Source organism: Clinocottus analis, unplaced genomic scaffold, assembly GCF_023055335.1.
Source record: "Clinocottus analis isolate CAN_PGR_092001 unplaced genomic scaffold, fCliAna1.0.p SCAF_12, whole genome shotgun sequence".
Classification (NCBI taxonomy): Eukaryota; Metazoa; Chordata; class Actinopteri; order Perciformes; family Cottidae; genus Clinocottus; species Clinocottus analis.
The window spans coordinates 11,464,449-11,491,647 of record NW_027175843.1 but is presented as its reverse complement, the minus strand read 5'-3'; the positions used below and the strand labels follow the sequence as shown (position 1 = coordinate 11,491,647).

Here is a 27,199-nt window from a genome sequence, read left to right as displayed (position 1 = left end):
AAGCGTTAATATAAATTGCGTTTAAATGTCAGTTTTACAAAGAACAACAAATGAACGTTTGGTTTCAGTTTGGTAATAATAATGAATCAAAGGAGACATGGTCGGCTGGCCATTGTGGGTTTCCTCCAATAATCTAACAGCAAGATGTGGGGAAAAACAATCGAAATACACAAAACAAAACAAAAAAAGTCAGTTCATAAGGAAACGGTTGTGGTACTCAAAAGGTGCGACGCAGACATGATGTACCTTGTTGAGAAGCCGGCATAACGTACGCAGACTGTGTTGCATGACATTTCAACGCACCAATCACTCGCTGAGGAGCTGATTGAGTCTACTTCCCGACACTGGAATAGCTGAGGGGGAAGCGGACGGACGGCGATCTCGAGCGGATATATATCTCCACATCAGCCTGAGTCTGCACGGTCAGATCGCCTGCGAGAGACCTCCGGGATACAGCGAGCATCGATTTCTTTTCCCCCCCCGGTCACGGTGTCTGCTGCAGGGAGAGATGGCCGGTATTTTGGCGTGGTTTTGGAACGAGAGGTTCTGGCTCCCGCACAATGTAACATGGGCTGACTTAAAAAACACAGATGAAGCGACGTTCCCGCAAGCGGAGGACCTCTATCTGGCGTGTCCTTTAGCATTCTGCATCTTTATGATCCGCCTGGTTTTCGAAAGGTGAGTCCGAGCACATGCGGTATGATCCAGGTGGTTTGTTGTGCGGATGAACCGCTCCGGGCGAAGGATGCAGCACAGCACGAATGTCCACGTTTGTCAGTGTGTTATCTAAACAATGGCATCTTATCTGGTTAGCCCACAAATCACCACGGTTGATCATCGTACTTTCTGCAGGCCTGCAGCATCACGCGCTGTCTGCATTAGATGCATCTGTCGGAGCACTCAGTGCAGCCAAGTTGCCATACCTGTCCAAACCCAGCTCCTGTCCTCTTAACTCAAACCACCCCAAATCTCTACAAAGACCGGTGCTGGACACGGGCTCTTTTAACTGGTGCGGGTGGTCTGTTTGAACCGTACTGCTACAGTTATGATATGGTGCATGTTGCATCGTCTTATCTATGGCTATTATTCGATATACAATCATCAGCATGCAGTAGCACAGAGCCATGCAAGTCACAACAATGCGTGCATATGTGGGTCAGAAATCTCTTGAGGGAGTAGCGAGTGAGGCCTTACATTTCCCCCAATAAACTCCTCAATCATGTGCAGAATTTACCTCTGCAGATATAGTGTGTTCAAATAAAGTCAGGGTAATCTGAAACCGAGCAGGGAATATCTCTAATATATGACTGAAAAGTGTTAAACCCATGAGAATAGCATAAGTATTGCACATTGTTAATTTACATAGTTAATAACTGAGTTCCAAGCGTAATTAATGTAGTATAACAGATGCAATCTGAAATTAGCAGACCTCACATAATTTATTAAACAGATTAATAAGTGGATTATAAAGCCAGGTGCTTTGTGACAAGAAACATATAAATATATACCTTCACACCACTGTGTTCCAATTATTCCTATTCTACATTGACATGTCACTGTTACAACTGAGAATGTGTGCCTATCATTAAATATGAACAATTCACATTCAATTAATCTCAAAGATAATGTCTATGTGTGGATATAGAAGTGTATTATGATATTTGTATTGCAGGTTTATAGCAAGACCATGTGCTATGGGCTTGAAGATTCAAACCAACGGGCCACAAAAAGCCCAACCCAACGCTATCCTGGAGAAGGTTTTCACTGCTATTACCAAGGTGCTCCATGGGTTCTCTTCATTATTTTCATTATTTTTAATGCTTGATCTTGTGACATTTGGGCCTCATGAAAACTACAATAGAGTGTTTATCTTGTGTTGCCAGCACCCAGATGAGAAGAGATTGGAGGGCCTGTCCAAGCAGCTCGACTGGGATGTGCAGACCATCCAACGCTGGTTCAGACAACGTCGAAACCAGGAGAAGCCCAGCACTCTCGCCCGATTCTGTGAAAGCATGTAAGTCAAATCTCTTTTAACAGCACACAGTACAATCCCGTCGCTGCAAGCAAGTTAGTGGATATAAACCCTGCATAGATCTGCCTGATGTAGTGAAGATCAAAGTTGCTTCATTGTTGTTGTATTTATTATTACTTTATTGTTGTTTACAGTTGCAAGGAAAACAGATTTTAACAGGCTGCAATGCTTTATCACTTTTCCCGAATGTGTCGTAAAAGCAGGCATGATGGTTAGTGCCGTTTCATGTTTCTGCAAGTTCATTTTTATATTGGATTGAAATGAACATACAGCCTACAGCTGCTTAAAAGCATATATGTACAAAAACAGCATGTATTTACTTAATAGGGACATTAATGTAAAGGTGACCTTTGGGGGGCAATAACGCATTTTTTATTTTGAATTCATCTTCATTAATTAGTCTACAAAATGTGGAAAATTGGTGTTAAAATGCCCAAAACAATTCCAGAGTGATGTCCCCATATTGCTTAGTTTGTATCACAAACAGTTCAAAACCAAAAGATATTCAGTTCACAATGTTACAAAAAAAGAGAGAAAAGCAGCAAGTTCTCAAGTTTGAAAAACTGGAATCGGTGAAAGTAACAATACATTAGTTATCAAAGTGGCTGATTCATTTTATGCCGATTGACTAACCGATCGCACCAAAATTCTGGTTTGGTCCTTTAATAGCGATTCTGAAGGCGACTCAATTTTCGTGAACCGTTCCTGCATCATGGCGTATCGTGACTTGAATGTTGGTTACGATATTGGGATAATAGGGAAATGTGTCCCAGTGCGAACAAACATATCCACTCAGGTTGTAACGGAAGACCGGCTAATCTGCAGTAGAGCATTTGCCATCAGGGAGATTGCAGTTACTTAGCAGTGTGATGTTTAAGGCCAACAAGCGAGTGGGGCTGTCAGAGCAGAGTCATGTCTGACACCAGAAAAGCCGATGTGTCGGTTTGAGACACAGGGAGCCTCACATCCTCTACTCCGCCTGAGGCTGCTGTTCACTCAGGAACAACCCTGCTCGCTGATAAAAACCACTGGACTCCAATTACAGCCTCACAGAGGCGTCTGTGAAAGCAAACCAACTTTCTTACACTTCAGAAGACCCTGCGTTTTTCCTTCTCTGTAATATGTGTGGGAGCTTTTTTTGAGTGTACGCTGGAATTCTGTATATTTCAGCACCAACGGTACCAAAGCGGTAATCTGTGTGCAGCATAACCGACTGCAGAGACAATGTTGGGCTTTGCACTAGTTTGGCCAGGTTGTCTGTTTCAGTTGCTTACAGCGCAACTATCCCAACGGGGCCAGAGTCAGTCCTTCCAACAGTGATTGTGCTCTAATTAGGGCTGCGCGCACAGCTGTTGCAGACTGATATCATTCTTTGTCCCTCAGTCGTCAGGACGGCTGATCTGTTGTCTATTATTTTCATTCTGCAAACAGAGAGTATGTAGCAGACACATTTGGTCTGGAAATAATGAAGTCTCCTTATTGAGTTTGTTTACCAGCTATTGTTACTGCTTCTCTTTTTTTTCTGAGATATACAGCAAATAAACATTCCAACAAGTTCATGTACAATAACCTCTTTTTTTTTTACAAGAGCAGCTATCTTTCAAAAACTTGTTTCGAACAAGTGCTCTGCAAGAGATGATTTCAGAATTAATGGAATCGAAAGTCTTATTGTTCCACCATAGTGGCAGACGCTATTTGGTTATTAGGATTTTTATGTAAAGGTTAAATATGAGACTAAATGGCAAACTAAATTAACAATTGTTTTTAGTGTAGTTGGACCAGAGTCCCTCCTCGGATCAGTTCTCCTTGGTCTGGGCTGAGAAATGAGCATGCTTTGATGTCCTCAGTAGCCCCTCCTGTCTGATCTCATCTTCATCCTTTCTCTGCTCTGCTTTCACTAAGAACAAAGAAATGATCTGGAGCAAAATAATGCAACTCTTTTAACTTTCTAAAGATATAAAGACAGAAATATATTTAGTAATATAAAATCTTGTCACAGAAATGTTCTATTTTTAAGCCTTAGCGCTATCTTTGGCTTCAGTTTTTTTTTATTTATGTAGGAATGGTTTGAATATATATATATATATATATATATATATATATATATATATATATATATATATATATATATATATATATATATATATATATATATATATATATGTATATATATATTACAAACATGTACAATGGATCTTTTAAGGAATAGTTTTACATGTATTCCCTCTTTGCCAAGAGTTAGATGACATGAACAACCTTCATGTCTTTACAGTGAATATGAAGCTACTATCATTAACCACTTAGCTTAGCTTGGCACAAAGATTGGAAACAGGGTTAAACCGTTGGTTTGGCTCTCCCAGAGGTAAAAAAATAAATAAATGACATTCAGCAGCATCTCTAAAGCTAATTGACACCCTGAATGTTGTTACATCCTGAGCTGTTTCTTGGACTGTTTCACTGCCTGCAGTCTTGTCATCACTGCCACGCAATCAGGCAATCAGCTGAGACTTCAGAAACTCACGACACCCGGCCAAAAGATAATCCTTCACATAACCCTCAAAAACACTTATTATTTAACTCTTGCTTAAAAAGCATCATCTCACTCTCGGCAAGACAGCAAATCAACATATTTCCCAAAATGTTAAACAATTCCATTTTTTGCTGTTTGAATGGTAAATGCTATTCCTTATTTCTTAGTTTTACCAATTATTGCCCTGTTGCTGCAATCTCTTAATTTGCCATTCCTCATCTTTACTTTAATCATATACAAAATACGATTTTCCAGTTGAACGGAAACATTTGTTTAATATCAGCTGAGATTTCTTATAACCTCATTACTGCTCTTCGTTTTCTCAATATGTTGGTGTATGATTTGCATTACTTTAAAAGCAACACACCTCCCCAGAAGCAGCTCAGTCGACTCCAAGCCAACAAGTAAATAATATGTCAGCATGTTTGTGCTGTTCTTGAGAGAGGAAAGCCACACCCATGTTTTCCTTCAATTCGAGTACCACATTATCTGTCTATTAACACATTTTTTCAATTGCGCAATTTGAAATCTGGTCATGTAATTAAACCAAATGAGCCAAATATATAAAGGTGGAAGGGACTATGAAGGTAGATTTGTGCCAGATTTTGAGAGGAAATTTCTCATTTGTTTGTAAATTATGTGTTAGTTTTGCTTATGAAACTAGAATTCATGGCTGCAATTAAAAAATCTTTGATCTCAAATAAAATTTAAAGTTGAGATTGAGTTTGACTTGGCGCTTGGCACACACTAACGGGAGGTCTGTTTTGTCAAAGTTATTTTAAGTGTATCGGCACTTCACTTTGTTTTCATGTTGTTAGTGTTGTGGAGTCTATATTTTTTTTTAAATGTTCGTTGAGGGCTGCTGTGTTGACATGAAGCCCCATTTTCTGCATGCAGTGTTAACCCCTAACGTTACATGCAAAACATGAAAAACAAAGGGAAGTGCTTCTACATCTAAAATAACTTTGACAAAACAGCAATATAATGTCAACTTTCCGCCATATCCCTTTTTGGGGGGTTTGTGTATTAAAGAAACAAATCTACCTTCATAAGAGACCGCTATTACTGCCTGAAGAGTAAAGGAGGTGTTACCGCTGATTTAACAGCAAAGAGGGAATATATCAAGTCTTTCACACAATTGAATTTTGATCAAAACATGAGGTTCATGACTAATTGTTGTGTTGAACCATCTGAACGCAAACAGTTGCAGCCAGCTGGTGCTCAGACTACCAAGAAGTGACATGGAATTAGCCAGCATGACCTCCTTTTTGTTATGTTATTAAGAATAACGCCAGCCTCATTATTATGTTTTTGGATCAAATCACAGTTGTTCCCCTATAATTTTTCCTTTCCCTAAAAGCGATGCTTTGTCCAAACAGGTATGTTTGATGTATTAGTAATCACTAAATCTGGCCTAGTTTCAAATCCACAGTCTTGTCGGATATTGTGAATGATTTATCCATGTATAATCAAGCCATTATGAAAGGATGGCGTTATGTACTATAACACACACCATATAAGCTACAATTTGTAAAATTGTTTACAGAACAAGTTCATCATAACGCATGAACATGATTCTGTTAACCACAGTTACAACCCAGCACTAATGAATTCAAATGAGTAATTGGCAAGTTTCCGCTACATCATGTGCAGAAAATAAACAGCAGCTCAATCTATGATGATTAAATGCATACTATTTTAATTTTCCCCCAATCAATCTTTATTAACGCTGTATCTGGAAAAAAAATGTAAATGCTACACAAACATCCGTGTCTGGCATTGGAACAAATATAAACTATTCTCTGAAAGCAGTTGCGAGCATTGTGATTGTACATACATATATAGCAGCGATTCAAGAGGACTTGAAAAAGACTCTTGCAGGCTTGATGAACCAGTTGCCATGCAACAGTCTTAACTGTGTGCCAGGTAGACTTGTCCAATTAATTTGGTTTTACAATTCCGTTGATCAAGCACGAAAAGCAGTTAATGACGGCTTCCACGGGCCTTGTGTTAACATTCTTGAATTCTCTTGAGCATTAATTCAGGAGTTACACTCACTATCTTTAAATAACATCAAACGAGTCGATGATGGATGTGTGCGTTAAGAAACTGGTTTGTCCTGCTCTCGTTTTGAGTGTGCGTGTCATGTTGTCTTTGAAAGCTGTGGATGTCAGCAATGTGTTTGACATGAGCTCTGATAGAGCAGTATGCAAAACCTTGTCTGACATGAGGTTATACAGCTTGTCACAGCCATGAGAGTCATCAGCTGATGTTTTCTTCCATGTCACAGAAAACATGCTTGTTTTGTGCCTCTTCTGTATGTTTTAATATGAATATATATACATACACACACTAGAATGTATGCTCCAGTAGGGGAAAACAACATGTAATCTAATCACTTACAGATTTGTAAAATGCTTTGACAACTCAATAATGCACTATAGGGGTTATGTCACTCAAATGTGCTTTTGTTCCTGCTACAAACACATCTATGGTTTTGTCAGATGCAACTTCCAGAGTAAGTTAGCAAGGGAGCTTGCTAGCTGGTTAGCCTTAAATCTTGTCTTCCAGTTGCTGACTGTTTTAAATTGGGTATCCATGCACACCTCCGTGCTCAGCAAAGGGATCAGTGAAGTATCAGTTTCTTCTCTGTCATTCAGCTCAGACCTCATGATCACTTTCCCCACCATTGTGTTGGGTAACTACTACTGTAACTACTGTAAATTATGTGCGGGGTGATATAAAACACAGCGCATGTCAAGATGTGCTGGGACAGTATGAGTGTCTTGTCTTTGCCCCCAGACCTCACTAATGTGAAGTCAGTGATGTCACATTTTCAGTGACTCACCCCCGACTGCAGATTTGGGGAAGTAAGAGAAGCTCACACCACTTCAAATGTATGATGAAAGGCATGAGAGCCACAGTGTGCTACACCAAAGGATACACCTACATAAATTGTATATAGAACCAGGTGTGTTCATGAACACATCTTCTAGTATTGTTCATATTTTGGGATGTATCTGAGTGATGTGCCTTCAACATGGGGTGCAACTGTATTATTTCTCTACCAATTGGTCTTAGCATATTAAAACACTGTGCTTTTCTCTCTAATGAACTCAAAGTGGAAAAGAGAAAGGAAAAAATTGGAATTTCGTGGTCGGGCTCGATCATGTTAAGGTTATAGCCCGCTAAAAAACACTACCTTTATGAGCAAAAACTGAAAGTTAAGATTGCAAAAGTCATGTACACAAAATGTAATTGAGACAAACACATGAACATGAATTTTTTTTAGCTTTATATAATAATTGTTTAACTTTATTTGTGTCTTTCAGGTGGAGATTTACATTCTATCTATATATATTTACCTATGGAGTGCGTTTCCTGAAAAAGGTAAGTCTTCCTTCAAGACAAAATGAGCACCAGCTGGCTGTTATGCTGAAGTTAGTATGAGTCACTGAGCTTTGAATCCATTTTCTAAAGCACATTTTGGAAGTACATGGAAAACATAAAAATCTTGAGATTTCTGGCATAGTTAGTGCGTCATAAGACTGGCTGGTAAAATTGATGTTCTGAGGTAAGGGACTAATTTTATGAGGGCTATTTGTAATAAAGCCGAGTGCAAACAGGGCTCATTAATAATGGATCTTACAAGGAAAGGGGGAGTAGTTGACAAAAATATTACCAGTGCTAAATAATGCTGCGATTAAATATGTAATGTATTTTACACAACAATGATTGTTATTTGTGCTCTCCCTGACTGTAATTGCAATGGTTGGGTCAATGTTACTTAAAATGCCTGCTTGTAAAATAATGACTGTTGTGATGACTATAGTTATCTAGCTCCTGCGTGTTCTATATATATATATATATATATATATATATATATATATATATATATATATATATATATATATATATATATATATATATATATATTGTCCAGCTTCCTGGCTCTGATTGGGCTCTTAACATCACATGCTACTTCAATTAACCTTCTAGAAAAGTATGCTTTAGCTACATTTTATGTGCTATACATCCATATTAATAAATGATGTTATTACAGTGTGTGTGTGTGTGTGTATATATATATATATATATATATATATATATATATATATATATATATATATATATTTATATATATATATATATTTATATATATATATATATAGAGAGAGAGAGAGAGAGAGAGAGAGAGAGCGAGAGAGAGAGAGAGAGAGAGAGAGAGAGAGAGAGAGAGAGAGAGAGAGCACAATGACAGTAACATTACTGTACCTTTTTCAAATGTAATGAAAATTGATCATCTTACCAATGTGTCAATCTCTCGGATGATAGTGTGATTACAACATTTAAGCACTCTCAGTATAACAGCTCTTCTTGTTTGTAAAGTTTCAACCACACGAGGAAGTTTAGAAATTGTGATTATTTTGTCCAATGCGTCAGTCAAGTATAGTAATATATATATATTCATATATGTCATTCATATATTCATGAAAACACATAAATGTATAATCAACAGAGCAATAGTTGAGATATCAGAGTACAGCGAAATCTGTCGAAGACAAGAGTTGCATGACGAAGCAAAACAATTGTTAATTCCCCTGCAATTCCTGCTGCTGGCTGCAGTCTCTGTGGGATTTATTACCGTTTGGGGGACATAAAGTAATTCACAGTGATGGGTCACTGTTTACTGATAAAACATTGTTATGTATCACAGTTACCATTTACTGTGTCATACTGATGCCATTATGTCATTACCCTGGACTTTACTTTTGGTTCCTTTGTCATTCGGCTTCCTTTAAAAAGAATCTTTTGTTACAGCCATTATGTATTTTTGAAATATTTGATTCCATTCAGAATCCATCAAGGGAATTATTCATTTTTATTCAGAGTTCACATTGATATTCATGTGTTAGATCTGAAATTACATATTGAATTGAACTCCAACTGTATGTGTGGAAGCATTATAACACTGCATTCATTTTGTAGTTAATTGAGTTTGCTCTTTCTATGTTTTATTAAAATACAACATTTGAGATTTGTCAGGGATCGAACAAAACAGTCAACATTATCCGCTGAGTTTTAGAGTTTATATATCTATAGGTTAAAAAATATTGATTTTTAAGTTACTAATTTTGTTTTCTGCAGACTCCATGGCTTTGGAACACAAAAGAGTGCTGGTACAACTACCCTTACCAGGTAAAAGTATTTAGATGCACCCATCTTTAGTAATCCCAATGCAACAAGATGACTTGCATTACCAAAACAAACTACTTCTCAAATACTTATTTGAACCTTTTTGCTTTATGTGTTTATGCAGCCGCTGACTGTGGACATCCATTATTACTATATACTGGAGCTGTCTTTCTACCTGTCCTTACTCTTTTCCCAATTCACAGACATCAGAAGGAAGGTAAGAGTAACACCAAGATATACATCACAACTCTCCAATGTTTTTTAATAGAGCTTCTGTAAGGCAAAAAGTGACACTTTTAGTCACCTTCTGTTCTGTTCATGCCACTTTAAGTAGTTCTGTCGCAGAACATACATTATATTTACCTAACAATCCATTTCTTACTGCCATTACTCTGTAATATTTAGTCTATTTGCTTGTGATTATTTGCTTTCCGCCTTAGTGTATTCTCACTGATGTGTGAAATAACAAAATACTGCAAGGGCAAAAAGGTTTAACACTTTTCAAACATTCAGAAATAGTCACTGTCAAATCTCAAACTTTCCCCACTTATAGTGGTGTAGTTTATTTTTGTTTGATATTGTGAATGCTTTTGTGCAATTACAGCGCGATAGCAAATTATTGCACTTTTATAATCTGTTCTATGATAATGCTGGACGGACAATACCCAGATATCGCACAGAAGTGTAAACAATAGATCAACTTAGATGTTATTTCTTTATGTAATGACATATTTCAAGTTGAATCCGTCATTTATATAAATATTTATATCAGACAATAATTCATTCTAATAGCATTAGCATTTTAAAAAAAATCTATTTTTATAACACATTCATGCATAATCCACACATACCATATCACAAGTATTTACATGTCATGAATAGCAATGCTTTCTTTCACGTATTAACCATTTAAACGGATGTCCAATGCAGTTTAAAAGGTCCAACTTGGTAGGAACTGGCTTGTAAGAACTGAGATCAGCTTTAACAACTATTCTTCAACCCACTTTCATCTTCCTTTTTGTTATGACAATGTCTCCATTCTTGATTTGTTCAGTATCATTTGCATGCGATCCAGCCATGATCTTACTCCTGTCTCCAGTCCGTCCCACTGCACACTGCACTCACAGCAGCCCTCATGATTCCATGCTGTGTATGCCCTCACTCTGTCATCTCTTTGTTGACTGTTGGCATGTTGTCTGTTTTTGTTTCTCCTTTCAGTTTTTTCATGCACAGTGCTACACTGAGGAGGTCCTCTGCATCCCCTGCCAATTCCAGTATGTTCTCCCCGCACACTCGCTCTCTCTCGCCTTGCTTTCATTCTGTATCTTGCATTGTTCCTCTCCCTTCTTATCTTCATTCTCATGCTGTCTTTGTTTTGGGCTGGTTCTGGTTTCTTTGAGCTTTGTGTCATGTCTTCAGATTTGCTCGAGGAATGTTTCCCCCATGCCACCTGCATTGAGGTTCCCAAACCTAATGGCTCCACCCAGACAGGACCAAAACCAAACATATATCTTCACTTTAATTTCAGTTTCAGTCATGTAATTGTTTTAGATCATGTTGGGCTGAGATGATCTTTTTCCCTGCTTGATTTTAATTTCACAGAGACCACCTTTTTCAAACAGTGGTGGGATGTAACATTTACTGCAAATACAGTACTTGAGTATGGCATGCCATATTATACTTCTATTCTAGCACAGTTCAGAGGGAAACATACTTTTCACTCCAATACTATTTATTTGACATCTATGGTCACTAGTTTGAAGTAACTAAGGGCCTTAGATGTCAAATAAAATAACAAAAAATTAAAACATATGACAAGCTTATAAATTATAATGAATTGTTAGGAATTGTTTTAAATAAACTACTCAACAGTATAGAATCATTAAAAAGTAGCTTCACAGTAAACAGTGACAGTAAACTACTGCTTTCTAATATATGCATCACATGATTTATAATAATCTGCATTGAGTACTTTTGATACTTAAAGTACATTTGGTTAATAATAAGGCCTTCTATTGAAGGCTGGCCTGTTCAAGTCCTGCACAGACACAGTACCATAACTGGTAGCTGAAGAGGATCCAGTTCACCTTCATGGCACTGCCAATGTGCCTTTAAGCAAGGCACCGAACCGATAACTGCTCGGCAGGGGTGCCTGTCACCAAGGGCACACCCCCATCACACCCCAAAAAAAATAATTTACCTCCGAGGATTGATGGAGTAATTATTTGTCTTCTTTTTCGTTATGTAAGATTTTCGCTGCAGCAAATCTATTTGTAACACAGTATGTTAAGGAAAGTATTTTCAATCTCCTAACACTACTACTTTTAAACCTGTTTTGCTATATTGCAGTTTGACACAAACCTAAACTAACACAATCATTAGATGAACACATATTTCAATCACACACTCGCATCAATGTGCATGAACGCTCGGACACCGAAGGCGTACTCGCTGTTTGTTTGTGTAAGTGATGATTAATGATTGCCTTGTCATAACTTTATATATCTTGTCAAAAGCTTTGCCAATCACAGTGGCATATGACGTGCACAGCTCACAAAAACTAAGGTTTTATTTTTGAAAGATGTTGATCCACACATGAATCATATGTGCAGCTACTAACTTGAGCAAAGCACATTCTAATTTCATGAATATTGGCAGTTTTGAAAATAGGACACAGTAGATCTAAATATTCAGTCGTCAGCAGGAGGCGTTTTGAAAATAGAGAATTATAACAAAACGTTATGCATTACTGCAAAGACACAAAGCTATTGTGAGTGTACACAGCAGCTGCGCCCTTTGACTCCATGGCTGGCGTCTGTACTGTACTACATGCTCTGAGCATGTATACCTCATGCAGAGACTCAAACCGCCGTGAGGCAGTGCTTTCCCATAGTTGTGTGACATTTCCTTGGCAACTGTGTCCCCAGGACTTCCTGATCATGTTCCTGCACCATGTTGCAACAATCTCTCTCATCACCTTTTCCTACGTGAACAACATGGCACGAGTGGGAACTCTAGTCATGTGTCTCCACGACGCAGCCGACGTGCTGCTAGAGGTGAGGGTGGGCGAGAGGATAAAAGGCCGCGGACGGAAAGATTGGCAAAGGGAGGCGAAGATGGTTGGGTGTGTTTGTGTGGGTGGAGTGTTTGGAGTTAACATGCTCAGCTATTCATCTTTATCTAAATTGAACTACAGTCTCGAGTTATACAAATTATGTCAGATGGTATCATACAGACACACTGCATATGGAATGCACTCTTTGTTGGAAACAAACATATTTTAAGTAGTTGCTCGTAAGATCAGATTAATGATTGTTTCTTTTTTTCTATTAAGGCTGCCAAGATGGCCAACTATGCCAAATGTCAAATATTGTGCAACCTATTGTTTGCAATGTTTGCAATTCTCTTCATAAGTTCGAGGCTGGGAGTTTATCCTGTCTGGTGAGTGTTATTCTCTTTGTTAACTCCCATAGTTAGCGTCCATCTAAAAGCAGACTTTTAGTGGTGCTTAAATTATACAATATATTAAATGCAGACCGCCAAAGACGATAAAACCTGAAGCAGCAGACGCCTACGATGTTCTGCACATTTTTGACAGAACATCCCTGGAAATGCACGCCAATGCCATGAAGATCTCAGATCTTTTTTTATGACTTTCTCCACAACAGTTTGTAGTTCAGTCACATCTCTGTGAATTTTGTTGCTAAGTAATAGTTACTATGGATACAGCAGCTTTAACCTTTCCAAGCTAAACAAATCGACAAATGAAAAGCAGTATGTTCGGGTTATCGCTTTGTTATTGAAAACAGCGTTTAGCGTTTCATCTGATTGTGAAAACATCAAAGGGCTTTTTTATCCACAAGGATCTTTTATCATTTTTAAGTGTTGTTATATTGCATTTAATCAGCATTTCAAGTTTTAACCAATTATACGGACCCTTCCTGATGATATTTGCCTAAGTTACAACAAATCAATTGTAGTCCTTGAGCGCAAGTACAGCAGTCTTCAATAATTAGGGCTATTCTGAAGAAAGCATTTGTGAACAACAAAGTCTGCATTGCCTCAAAAAACAGCGTTTTGAACAGTTTGGGCTCTCTGCCTTTGTTTCACTGTAATGTAATGATCCAACACCACATCAGTTATAAAGTTATCATTAATGTAAAGCTCTTGCTATGGCTTCAATAACTTGAAGATGATTTACAGAGGAAATTTTTTGAAATTTTGATTACATGTTATGTGAAGTCCAGCAACTGCTTTTTCTCCTTCATTTAAATTACATTGTAAGCAATTTTAAATGCATTAAGAATCATCCAGTGTACATTTATTGGACTATAACCAAAATACTTAAAAAAACACACACATCTGTCTGTGCTACAAATACATCATTAAAGGGCATGTGTCATAAAAAAGAAAGTTGGTTCAATGCCCGCCATGTTTCTTTTCACCAGCTTGGTCAACCTGTTCCTCAGGACAAGCAAGAATCCCCCCACAATAAAACAATGCTTTGCCCACTTGTTTTTTTGTCACGATTCTTATCTCCCTCTCCTTCTGTTTTGGAAGGATATTAAATACCACCTTCTTCGAGAGTTGGGAGATCGTAGGGCCCTACCCATCTTGGTGGGTCTTCAACCTTCTTCTGATCCTGCTGCAGCTTCTTCACTCCTTCTGGTCCTACCTCATAGTGAAGACCGCATGCCGAGCCATCTCCAAAGGAAAGGTGAGTCACCGCACTCAGCATAATGGGGTGTTTAGCTGCTAGTACATACTGGATACTGTGGATACTGTGGATACTGTGGAGTGTTGTGAATAGCCACTTTTGACACATTTCCATTTCTATCCCCTATGTATGCTAACCAACATCCTTCAAGGTGGGAAAATGGAATCCGTTGCACGTAAGTAGACTTAAATGAAAACATTTCAATCTAACTGGTTTACTGTGTGCTTAGTTTAATGGCATGTCTGTCTCTAGCAGCAACGTAATTATTTGCATTCATCAGTCATGATTTCCAGTACATTAATTCAAATGGCTTTGTTGATACAATGATGTTTACTCTGGCACCCTCATTTTTAGCTTTTAGTATTGGATCAACTTCCATAAAATGTTTTACAGCAAAAACGTCCCCCTTATGTGATCTTTGGTGATCGTCAAATTTTTCATCATCCGGTCGAAATTTCCATTTTGCCAACACTTTGCTTTGTAAAAAGAATACTTCATGGAAGACATTTTGGATTCAGACTCAGGGCTTCTCAGGGCTTTTCAAAACTATTGGCATTTCCATGAACCTCATCTGTACTTTGAGGTTATTGATAATTAGCTAATGCTGGCATGCTAACATGCTAAATTAAGATGTGTGCATGGTAAACTTTCTAAACGTCAGCATGTTAACAAAATAAGGTCAGCTCCTGTAAAACTGTGACAACCTTATGTTCAGATATTTTAAATACTAAATAATGAATTAATCAATCGGAAAAACAATGGGGAGATTAATCAATAATGAAAATAGTCATTAGCTGCAGCCAAAATAATTTTATTTTCAGAAGTCTCTTCACAAATATCATAAGGCCTTTTCAACCTGTTTTCTGATATTGATTGGCAGAACAGCTCCCGGCTCGTCACACAAAAGCCCATTTGTGTCACCGCCACGCATGGCCGCCACAGATAATGACCCAGAGAAGAACTTTAATGAGAAAAATGTAATCTCCAACCATCCCTCTCAATGCAGGTGTCAAAAGATGACCGCAGCGACATCGAATCCGGCTCTGATGAGGATGACAGCCCCCCACCTAATCAGAAGCACCACAGCAGCAGCACCACCAATGGCACCAACAAAAATCACGGGACCAACGGCTACCTGACAGGAGCCCCGTACCCCGACGAACACTGACTAACAAGGGAGCCACGCTACAGACACCATCCATCAGTCTGTGTGTATGTGCGTGTGTGTGTGCGTGCGTGCGTGTGTATGGTGGAGATATGAACATCGCCTGTCTGGTACTGGAAATTCTTGATAGATTTATGTGAATGCAGTTTTGTTATGAATTTGACTATTTACTAATTTCCGTGCGCAATTTATTCTCTTCATCTATATCTTTGCATCGAACTGCACTCAGTGAAATATCAAAGCACTCCTATCGGTACAACCCACTCTGTTTAGCCAACAAATGAAAGCATTCCACTTTATGGTGTACGCATGCTACTTTAACATACAGTAGTCTGGCATACTGGGGGTGAGTTTTTGACTTATGTTTGTGTCTTTCTATGTTATTTATTTTTTTATGAAAATGTTTGCAGGTGGGGGGACATCTTTTTTTACATGTCAGGGTTGAAGAGGTAATCATTTTGAACAACAGAACAGCTGTTTTTTCACACCACACATCATGTCGAGTAAAAAAAAATTACTGAAGACCTGGGTTTACTTTTAATGCTACACCCCCAAAGATATGCCAAAATGTGTGACGTTTACTCACATTTTAAAACACATTCTCCACTCAAACTGTATATGAGATGTCAATAACAGTGTTATTTGTGTGCATCAGATATGGCTAAATGCTGTACTCCATATTAAAGCATTTTGTTAATTATTCTGATACATTTCCGGTAAGCATTTCATTAAAGGCCATTTGTCCTCTTCGGAGGCAGATATGAGTTGTTTGAGTTATTCAATAAAAAAACATAACAATTGAAAATGTGTGTGCGTCTGTTCAATAAGAGAAGCCTAATCAGCAAAGAATAACAATGTATGCCCTGGCTGTGAATTCAAATTTTATAAAGAAATTCATTTTTCCATAAATAATGATTTGAGATTGAGTAATATGCATTGATTATTAATAAATAAACATCAACATATGCCAAGTCACCAGGAGGCAGAACAGGAAGAAAGACATTGTTATTGGTATTAGTGACTATAATATATTATTATCGCTCAACTTGTCTGGCTACCTTTATTGTTTTCGTTCAATATGCAGCTGTCATAATGTCATCTTCAGAGACTGAACACTGGACGTATATTCATCAAGTCAAAAGTAACGCTACTTCAAGTGAACGCTGGTTGTGTGAATTGGCAAATGTTTGCTCACAAGTTTTGCATTTAAACTTCAAGGGTAATAAATGTCAATGTTGTGTTTAACGGCTTGGGGCAGTTCTATAGCAACTTTTGTTTTGTCATAGAACGTTTGTATTAGCTCACACTGGGTGGTAGATAAGAGCATAAAATGGCCTTTGTATTGTGTTGTCTTTATTTATATCTGTAGCAGACTGACTTGTTATCCTGCCTGCGTTTACATTTGTAGTTTCTTTTTTTCCCTCTCACTGGAATTTTCCTTCAGGACGGGCACTGACAAAAGCTCAGGTGATTTCCGCATGAGTGACTTTGGGAGGAGGGTGGTCAAAGTTCCAGGTCCAAAGTCAACAAACAGCCACAGTCTTAAGATGAAGGATCCTATCAGCACATGCTCGGTGAGTATTCGTTTGAAAAATCCGTTTCTTCTTCTTCCATTATACTTCTGAAAGGCATTGTAGTAAAATTTAAGACTTAAATGTGCATTTGATTAACTAACAAATAAACTTTGTATGGGATTAAACTCAGTGGATTCAGGGCAATATTGCTTCACATAGCCTGATTCTATGTCTTTCAGTACAACCAACTCTATCAAAATGTGAAACAATTTTCAAAAACCGGGGAGTACTTCTGCAAAGAACTTATGACCGTTTTTCAGCAAAGGTAGGCTGAGTCACCTGTGGCTTTCAGACTAACTTTAATGATGGCGGGAGTTACTGTTTGACTCAGTTACTGTCTCTCGCTGCAACCTCTTCCTGTTTTAGGGCTGAGCTGGAACTTACTTATGCTAAAGGTCTTCAAAAACTTGCTGGCAAACTCATCAGGACCTCCAAAGGAATGTCAAATAAGTAAGAGACACAGTGCTGAGTTATGAATTGGCTTTGTCCTTTGTCTGTTTTGTGTTTAACGTGACATCTACCTGCCTCGTAGTGTACAGAAATAATAGCATCGTGGGAAATAACATGCAGCTAGCAAGTTAGATGTGATCAAAACACAGGCAGTTTGCGGGCTAATAAGCCCACAGCTCTAACCTTTGCATGCTGGCTCCCCACTCAGTTCCACCTACAGTGCCTGGTGTCATGTGTCAGATGAGATGTACTCAAGAGCAGATGCCCACAGGTAGTTTTCAACCTGAGTTCACCTCGTAACTGTGCCTGTCCAGATTAAACCACAGACTTGGAGTTAAATATGGTGTGTTGTTCTCATTTCAGATCATTAGGGAATGCATTTCAGCAGGAAGCAATCCTGGAAATACGACAAGTCTTAGACGAGCATAATAAAAGGAAGAGGCCTGTATGGAATGATTTATTTATTTTTATATCAGTGTAGTCGTCTGTTCAAGCTTCCAGTACATAATGTGTCTCTCACCTTTTCTGTGCTTTAATAGCTTGACAGTACCATTGAAAGAACAGGAAAAATTGTTACGAGTAATTGGAGCGAGCAACTCAAGGTAAAGAAGAAAAAAAAACATGTGACAGGAATATGAATCAGCTCGGAATGTATTATCCTGATCCATAAACAGTCAACTATTGTGTTATGCAACATTTTCTGAAATCGTTGATGTATAATATATACAACAATGACAATCCGCGCATAATTTCGTCCCAAGTTGATAATGCATCATGATGTGTTGAAACAGTTACAAGCTCTTAAAAGTAGGATCACAATACTATTGCATGACCGGTTATAAAGTCTTAGAAGCATTGTTAGTTGGTACTGTTAAAAAAGTGTTATAAAGTAAGTTGTAAAACTGTCGCTATGAAATCCCATGGTGTGAATGTGTTATAATGCATTATGTAACATTACAGAAGAGGGATTTGTAGAAAGCTACAGTATATGTCCATCTTAATTTTAAATTCTATCATTATATCTAAAATGTGCAATAATTCAATAAATGGATTAAAAGACTTACAGAAAGATAAATAAATAGATATTGATCATAAAATGGTGCCATTTAATGGACTATACCTTGTCTTGCTATAGTAAGATGTAGTTTACACTGGCTTGAATTCAAATCCAACAGTTTCAAGTTCCTTCCCCTGACACATGGCCTAGAAAACCTGAATGTAATGACATTTAGAATTTCCCTATATGATTTGTCATTTTACTGATATGTTAATGTGGATTATTGGGTTTCCTCGTCGAAAACAGATAAAGAAGAAATTGCTTGGATTAACAAGAGAGCATGAGGCTCTGTTCAACTTTGTTGAGAACAACAGGCAAATCTGCACAGAAAAAGAAAAACAAAAGGTGCAGTACATGGTGACCAATTTGTATTTATATTTATTAAAATATGCTGAGAAATTTGCTCAATGTTTGTCTTGCTCTTGACTGCAGATGCTGAACAGGTTGACTAAGTCTGCAGAGATGCAGGCGCGGGTGGACGAGGAGTACTTTAATGTCAACATGGAGGGCCATCAGATGAGACTTAAGTGGGAAAACACACTGAAAAACTGCTACCAGGTGCGGAAAAAATGCTCCTGATTCTCTCACTGAAGGCTTTTAGTTTGCTTATCCAGAGTGCCGTGCGTGAGTGAACCGGTTGCTTCAGTGTTTTGCTCAATGAGACCTCATTTGTAATAAGAGCTGAACGAGTGAGCTTTTGATTGCAGAATATGCTCTATTTAATGAGCAGTCTTATTAGTTTGCCACCCAAGTACGCTGTTTAAAGCAACAAATTACCACAGTCCATCCAGGGATTTCTACAACTCATTCGGTTTTCTCTGAGACGCACACATTTTATAAGTGTGTAGCAAAGAATAGTTATGTTTGGTTTCTGTACAGTCTGTCCAGTCATTATGACATTGTTTTCCTCAGTGTTTTTACGAGGCATCACAGTGCTACTTTTACTGTTTCAGATCACACAGGAACTGGAGAAACAGCGAATTGAAGTTCTTTGTAACCTTTTGACTCGATACAACCTCCACATGTCCAGCTTAGGGAAGACCCTCCAACATGTAAGACACCCAGACCTCCATCCTGCTCAATGATCACCAAGTCATTGTTGGGTGTTGTAACTTATTTCTGCCACTTCCAGGGTCAAAGACAGATAGAACAGATTGTCCAAAGGGTGGACACGGATAAAGACATACAAACTCTGGTGAAGGAAAACAGCATCACGGCTGAAGATCACAAGACTGAGTTTTTGATGGCTGATTATTTTGTAAGTCTGAAATGTTTCGCTCTGAGAAAGCGTGTCTGCAGGCTACAGACTCACCCAGTCAGCTCGGCAGGGGGTGTCTTTTTAAAGAAGAGGCCCAGTGTGCAAGCCACAGAAATAAAGAAAATTATATATACATACACACACACACACATATATATACATACACACACACACACATATATATACATATACACACACACATATATATATATACATACACACACACACACACACACACACACACACACACACATATATATACATACACACACACACACACACATATATATACATACACACACACACACACACATATATATACATACACACACACACACACACATATATATATATATATATATATATATATATATATATATATATATATATATATATATATATATATATATATATATATATATACATATACACACACACACACACACACACACATATATATACATATACACACACACACACACATATATATATATATATACATATATATATATATATATATATATATATATATATATATATATATATATATATATATATATATGTAGTAGTATATAGACAAGTAGTTGTGTCTATATATATATATATATATATATATATATATATATATATATATATATATATATATATATATATATATATATATATATATATGTGTGTGTGTGTGTATATATAATATTCTGACAAGGCCTGACATAAAGTTTGTTTTATTTTGTGTGCCCCTAAATATATGTACTGTTTTTCACATTTTGATGTTTTGGATTGTATTATGTAGTTGTCAGGTTGTTCACAGGTCTCACTTGAATTTGTGATATTAGCCTAATCCCAATGGATATGAAATATGAATGTTCAGAGCAGTAGCGACAATAGCTTGTTTGTAACATGTTCAGGTAATGCTCACAGTCCAAAAGACATTGTAGCCTTGGCTCAATGGAAATATTTAGACCATCCCAGTGTCTGATGCATGATCTGTGTCCTGGATGCATCAGGAGGAGGACAGCAAATCACTGATGGCCAAAGACCGAAGAAAAGAGGCCATAAAACTCAAGCTGCAGCGTCTGGAGGACTGTATTACAAAAACAAAGAAAGACTGTGAAGGCGAGTACACCACATTATTCATAAATAATGCATTAAATGACACAATATACTATAATCTGATGGAGGTGGAATAAAACATGTCTTTCAGTAAAGCCCAGTGATTCATAATGGCCAGCACTACGTGATGTCATTCATTTTGTTATTGAAGTCACCTTTAACATTGTCGTTGCAGGAATTGGAAAACTGATGAGAACCTATTCTGAAAATCCATCATTTTCAAACCAAAAAAACCTTGAGGACACTGAACTGCAGATTGATGAGGTAAGCAGTGTGTGCAGAGTGGATGGATATTTACTTTGAATTAATCATACATTTGATTTTATAAAGGCTTCACTAATCCCATCTTGGTACTTGTAGAGTACTCTAAAACTGGATCTCCTTGAAGCCACGCGCTACAAACTCTCTTTATCCATGTGTGAATTAGAGGGGAAAGCCAAGACCTTTCACCGATTTAGTGAAAGCATTGTGAAATGGAAAGATAAGGTAAGACCACATCATTTTCAAGACATGAAGTATGTTCTGGAGTAGTTGTATCTTAAGCATAACAGCATGGAGCATTTATTGGCAGCAATATAATATAGAATGTAATATAATAGTATAGAAGTTTTCTTCAGTGAATTTATTTTTTCTTTAGTGTATAATTACCGGAAAATATGAGCTTGTGTTTTCGTCACCTTAGAATTAGCGGTTTAGATCCATATATAACGCAACAGGTTCTCTTTAGGAGCCGTCCGCCATGTCCAGATAAGGACATTCACGTCAGCCACCTTAGTCTCTCCTACATGCTTTGCACATGAGATAAATGTATTTACTTTTTACAATGCAATCTGCAACCTTATCATCAATAGTAGCTTTAACATATTTCAAAAGTGCATTATCAATAAAGCTTTAGAAGCAGAGTAATTCATATCACAGTGACATACTGAATGGGAATAATGGAGAGATGATGTAAGAAAGAGTATTTGGCTTTGCCCGGATTAAAAAAACAAAAAAAACCAAGGATAGCGTGAAAGCCTTTCATACTTCATATTTCATGGGATTATGCAATAATTGCTGAATTAAAGAACTGCATGGGTTACTTTGATGAAATTTAAGTTACAAGTGTATTAGACTGTGAATCCCGACCCTTTCAGTCAAATGAGCTCCAGTTCCCCTCAAGACTACATAAAGTGTTGTATGTCTTTACATGTAATGTCATTTCATACTTTTACAACATGAATATGGTTCCTAGTTTGTATACAATACATATTATTCTTGGGATTTTATTATGCTTGCATTCGTACTACAACCACTGGTTATTGAAGCTTGATGTTTATAATATACGAGTCAATACCCACCATCACAAATTTACCTCAAAGGGCTTTTTCAATCTGTACAGAATATAACAATGCCCACCTTTAGACCCTTATTCATATAAGATAAAGTATGAACAGAGGAACCTCTAGTTAGGAATCACGTTAATTGGATTTCATGCAACACAAACTATGCTTCTGTTCAAGGACTGCGAGCACAGCGTTGTTCAACTGACTCGCCCAGTCAAACTGAGAAGGACCCCATTCAGATCCCGACAATCACTGAGAACGTCCATCATTTACAAAGGGCCGGTTCAGTTTGTGACACAGATCAAGTCTGAGGTGGCTTTACCGAGTGCCAGCGACCAGGTGCCTTCACCAACTGGGACACGTGAAACAGCAGCCGCAGAGTGTGGCAGTACTGTTAACGGACACCTGTCTTGCCATGATGACAAAGAACAAGGTAATACTTTACCAGAGTTATACAAATATTTATTTGAATTCAGCACATTTGAACTTTCATCATGACATCAAAGCAATGAAAACTATCAACATTTAACAGCTCCAGTAACACCGGAGCTGTGCAGTATAGGACAATGCAAGGCCCTGTACAATTTCACCCCAGAACAGGACGATGAGCTGACCTTGAAGGAAGGTAAGTGGTAAGTTATCTAAAAGCGTAGAGTTTGTCAATAATCTAATAAAAAGACTGGATTTTTGTTTCACAGGAGATCTTCTTGACATTTACGGAAAGGAAGACAATGGTTGGTGGTTGGGCAAACTTAACGGAAAGAAAGGCTATTTCCCTTCAACCTATGTTGAGGAGCTGCCTCTGTTGACCAGCGTCAAATCATCTGATGCCTGACATAATTCACTTACAACTAAATTATAGAACTCATCCTAAATCAAAAAGATTCAGATCTGCAAAGTCAAAGAATGAACAGCAACCACTGTAAGCTTCATGCAAACGACAACTAGAAATTCTGTTTGTACTGACCGATGATATTCTAGACTTTAAAATGTTAATAAAAACAAAAGCATTGACTTTTATAAAACATGTTGGTCTTCTGCAAGTTAGGATTTGATTTTCTCACTGCTCTCGAAAGTTACTTTGTAATGCAGTTAAAATTCATACGGTATGTCTTTTTTGAACCTCAAATTAGTTTTTAATTATTTATGCGACATTGTGTACAGATGAACTCAACTATAGTAGGAATAATAAGATTTCCACAAGTAAAAACAAAGCAGAGCTAAAAAAACAGTAACTTTATCCTAACCCACTTAAACTTGAGTAATGACATGAGAAAATAAATGAAAACTATATCTAATATGTGAATGATTAATGAATATATATATATATATATATATATATATATATATATATATATATATATATATATATATATATATATATATATATATATATATATATATATATATATATATACACATTTACTTCTGAAGAACATCTACAGTAAGCTAGATTTAGAGACCTCAGAACACCTGTTGTCTCCAGGCCTAACTCCTGCCTTTCAAACCATGCTAATTATTAGTATGCAATGAACTGTAATTGGACCATGCTCAATAATGAGACAAGCCATTTCTGCAAAAATTAAATTGGATTCATTTATTCTTTTAAGCATTTTCCGTTATCATGGATCCAATTTGCTAAAGAATCCCTGCTGGCACTCACTTTAAAAATCATTACACTAGCCCACATTGCAGCAAGAACTTCATTGCATGACATTTTATCTTCCCATTCTTTCAATTTCAGCAGCGAGCTTGAGAGATAAACTCCTTTCTGACATTTGCCAGGAATGATGCTAAGTTGTTGGTCTCCTGAAGCAGGCTTTCCAAGACTGGCAAACACTCAAGCGCGGGGTCACTGGACACAACTGTAGAAAGGGCAAACTTAATTATAGAAACAATTTACAACCTGTGAAGGACCGTCAGTGGCCACTGCCATGATTACTTCATAATGAAAGCATTAATATTTCAAATATATAATATATATTGTAATGTCTATATCTCCTAAGACAGTTTACTAAATACTGCAATTTGTAGGGACTACAAATGCTGCTTTTAGCTCTAGTGTGTATTTATAACACCAAGGCTGTATACAAAAGGCATTAATCTAAATAAACTACAGTGGTTGTTTTCATTGGAAAGAACACATCAGCCAGTACAACAGTGTGGCACATGTATATGTTTGTATTAGCTTTTGAACAATAGTGATCCTCTATGACAGACATTTTAGGATATGATGATTTAGCTACACAGACAATATACTTGTGAGTGTGAATAGTTCATTGTTAGTTTGAATTGTCTTTTGAGACAAGACAAATGCAGATTGCATATTGTCCAAAACATCTTTTTAATGAAGGCATAGTCATAGTTCCAATAAACTGCATTAAATTATACCAATACATTAGTTTTTTATATACAGTATGTGCGTGTCTCTTACTCTGGTATGATCCGTCTTCTTTAATCCCCATTGTGACAACATAGGCACTGTCCTGATCTGAGGGGTTGATATTCCGAAAAACAAACTGCAGCTTTTCACCTTTAAAAAGGACAACAAACACATTCTGTAAAATCTGAATGTATAAATTGAGACAAATTACAATTATTTGTATGTGTATTAATTGTTATTAATTATTTACAATGATTAATAATAGAAACAGTCCTCTAGAAAGATACAGAATATAGATTTGCACCTTAAGCATACCTTTAACCAATTGTGTTTTGCCAAGGATTGTTCGGATCTCCATCCCTAAATGGTCTTGAAAGACCCCTCTGGCTTTCTGGAGATTCCTCAGTCTGTCTTTGTTTGCTTTATTTTGAGACAGTATTACTAAAAATGAAGAAAAAAGCAAAGGCAAGGGTCAGTTTCTAAAACAATGTATGTTATAATCACAAATAAATATGTGATCTCCAGCATTCATTTTATTTCGAAATATAAAACGTACACTCTTTTCTCTTAGCTTGTTCTTCTTGAAGTTTTTCTATTTTCTCTTTGATGTCATCTTTCTGCATCTCCTTCTGCTGAATCTCAGATATCATTTCAGAAATGGCATGCCGTTTCCCTTTCAATGATGTATTTTTTTTTACCGCATCTGGGGGACAAAGAATGCATTAGCCAAAATACACTTTCGCATCAACAATGAAGCCTACGAAGCTGCATTACAACTTGCTGTTTCAAACATGTATGGGCCATTAGTGTGTATCGGATAAGGAGGACAAAATCAGCACATGAAAAAAGTTTTAATGCCAATATGAATAACAACAATCGTGTAAACATAAATACACACTAATGGCGAACATGTAAGGCACAGATGCGATGCATAAACTCACCTCTTTTGAATGTCTGTATCGTCTCAAACAGCATCTCATCATCCTTACATTTCTTTAAACATGCATCTGCACAAAAGGAAAACACATATTGATGACAAACTGAACTGTAACTGCATTATATACTGTATGAAGTACAAGCGCAAACATTACTGCCTATATTTGATTTGAAAATAGACCCCCAGGAACAACTAATGGGGATTATAATAAACAATGTCTTAAACATACCATGTGCAGACTTCACAAACTGTCTGTGGGACTGGTACAAGTCTGTCATCATGTCAATCATCTCCTCATAAGTTTGGAGCTGTTTATTGTGAATCTCCTTCATAGCACTAGTAAATCCGTCACTCATGTTAGGATCGGTAATGGACGCCATGATGTTCACAGTCTGCAATAAAAACATAGCACAATTGGCAATACTAATCATGTACAAGTAAAAAAAAACAACGACAAATGATTATGGTGGGATCAAGGCCCTTGGAAGCCATCGTAAAAGGTAAACAGTGAACGTTGTATCTGCAAGCCTCTAGGCTTAACAGAAAGCGATTTAAAACAACAATAATAACATTGCAGCAACTGAGACGCAACAAGCACGTCTAGCAGTGGAAACAGTTGACAGGCAACACAAAACGGCGTAAAACGGCACTACCCTAACGACAAGCAACGCTCACTTACGGCACGGATTGCCGCGCTCGCTTACAAACTGCATAACATTACTAACATTAATAATAATAACCACAACCATTTTAGTAGTTGAGTAGTTAGTTGTTAGTTAACCCGTGTCACCGAATCCGGCAACGTTAGCAGGTAAAAGCGCTGGGAAACTTCAGCGTGTAACGTCAACTATGCAATAAATTAGGACAAAAGATGTACAAATTGACATTGGATTAGCTAACAGTTAGTTAATGTAAATGTGGATGACATCGCGGGACTTACATATTATTTGGGCAGTCGTTGATCTTCATGAGTTACGTCTTCCTACTGAAGCAGCCGTTATTTTCAAATATCCGCGGTCCGCATGCAGGAGGCGGGGGACTGAACACCGGAAATAACGTTCACGTATTCTTCTTCTTTTATGTTTTTAATGGTGGTTGGCATTGGCGCCATCTAGCGATAATAGTTTAATACTGTAATCTCAATTCCAAAAATGTAATACTCTTAATACAGGGATTGACAGAGGGGCAGCCCTAAACTCTCACAGAAAATGTATCTCCAACTCTGTAAATCTGTGAATGTGGACATTGGAATTAGGATGTACGCTGCATGCTAAATAACTCTTTCACAAACATATCTGAGTTTAATAAAGTGCTTTGAAACACAATTCAAAATTAGAGTTCCGACTTTAAACTTGGGCCGAATCCATCTACCCTGAATAATGAAGCAGCAGTTATCTTATGTCACACTGCAATGAACATTTTAAATGGTAAACTATCAACTAAAAAAGCGACACAATTTTTA

The 27,199-nt window shown here is 37.3% G+C and overlaps 3 protein-coding genes across 3 annotated transcripts; 2 read left to right on the top strand and 1 right to left on the bottom strand.

Moving 5' to 3' along the window:
- The first annotated feature begins 350 nt into the window (after window positions 1-350).
- cers6 (ceramide synthase 6) lies at window positions 351-16,406 on the top strand. The gene is made up of 11 exons (XM_068573188.1): window positions 351-678; window positions 1,673-1,778; window positions 1,884-2,014; window positions 7,895-7,952; window positions 9,711-9,761; window positions 9,883-9,975; window positions 12,686-12,814; window positions 13,093-13,199; window positions 14,319-14,475; window positions 14,627-14,650; window positions 15,482-16,406. The coding sequence occupies exons 1-11, from the start codon at window positions 509-511 to the stop codon at window positions 15,641-15,643; spliced, it is 1,188 nt and encodes a 395-aa protein (XP_068429289.1). The 5' UTR covers window positions 351-508; the 3' UTR covers window positions 15,644-16,406.
- A 766-nt stretch (window positions 16,407-17,172) lies between these two features.
- Window positions 17,173-23,327, top strand: nostrin (nitric oxide synthase trafficking). Its single transcript, XM_068572814.1, has 16 exons — window positions 17,173-17,214; window positions 17,394-17,479; window positions 17,581-17,664; window positions 17,873-17,935; window positions 18,028-18,109; window positions 18,204-18,266; window positions 18,968-19,066; window positions 19,154-19,279; window positions 19,675-19,773; window positions 19,854-19,979; window positions 20,987-21,095; window positions 21,268-21,356; window positions 21,453-21,578; window positions 22,595-22,850; window positions 22,950-23,042; window positions 23,116-23,327. Exons 1-16 carry the CDS (start codon window positions 17,188-17,190, stop codon window positions 23,250-23,252), a joined length of 1,665 nt encoding a protein of 554 aa, XP_068428915.1. The 5' UTR covers window positions 17,173-17,187; the 3' UTR covers window positions 23,253-23,327.
- A 504-nt stretch (window positions 23,328-23,831) lies between these two features.
- spc25 (SPC25 component of NDC80 kinetochore complex) lies at window positions 23,832-26,782 on the bottom strand. Its single transcript, XM_068572845.1, has 7 exons — window positions 26,678-26,782; window positions 25,967-26,129; window positions 25,742-25,807; window positions 25,357-25,503; window positions 25,116-25,241; window positions 24,852-24,950; window positions 23,832-24,282 (listed from the first exon to the last, which is right to left on the bottom strand). Exons 2-7 carry the CDS (start codon window positions 26,115-26,117, stop codon window positions 24,158-24,160), a joined length of 714 nt encoding a protein of 237 aa, XP_068428946.1. The 5' UTR covers window positions 26,118-26,129; window positions 26,678-26,782; the 3' UTR covers window positions 23,832-24,157.
- Window positions 26,783-27,199: the final 417 nt, after the last annotated feature.

Bases quoted from the DNA above. Each gene is read 5' to 3' on its own strand.
- spc25 (XM_068572845.1), bottom strand. From the start codon at position 26,117: ATGGCGTCCATTACCGATCCTAACATGAGTGACGGATTTACTAGTGCT. The intron at 25,504-25,741 runs GTGAGTTTATGC...TTTGTCCCCCAG, and splicing joins GATACAGACATTCAAAAGAG to ATGCGGTAAAAAAAAATACA. The intron at 25,242-25,356 runs GTACGTTTTATA...CTTCATTTTTAG, and splicing joins ACAAGCTAAGAGAAAAGAGT to TAATACTGTCTCAAAATAAA.
- cers6 (XM_068573188.1), top strand. From the start codon at position 509: ATGGCCGGTATTTTGGCGTGGTTTTGGAACGAGAGGTTCTGGCTCCCG. The intron at 9,762-9,882 runs GTAAAAGTATTT...GTGTTTATGCAG, and splicing joins GGTACAACTACCCTTACCAG to CCGCTGACTGTGGACATCCA. The intron at 14,651-15,481 runs GTAAGTAGACTT...CTCTCAATGCAG, and splicing joins GAAAATGGAATCCGTTGCAC to GTGTCAAAAGATGACCGCAG.
- nostrin (XM_068572814.1), top strand. From the start codon at position 17,188: ATGAAGGATCCTATCAGCACATGCTCG. The intron at 17,936-18,027 runs GTAGTTTTCAAC...TTCTCATTTCAG, and splicing joins TCAAGAGCAGATGCCCACAG to ATCATTAGGGAATGCATTTC. The intron at 22,851-22,949 runs GTAATACTTTAC...AACATTTAACAG, and splicing joins CCATGATGACAAAGAACAAG to CTCCAGTAACACCGGAGCTG.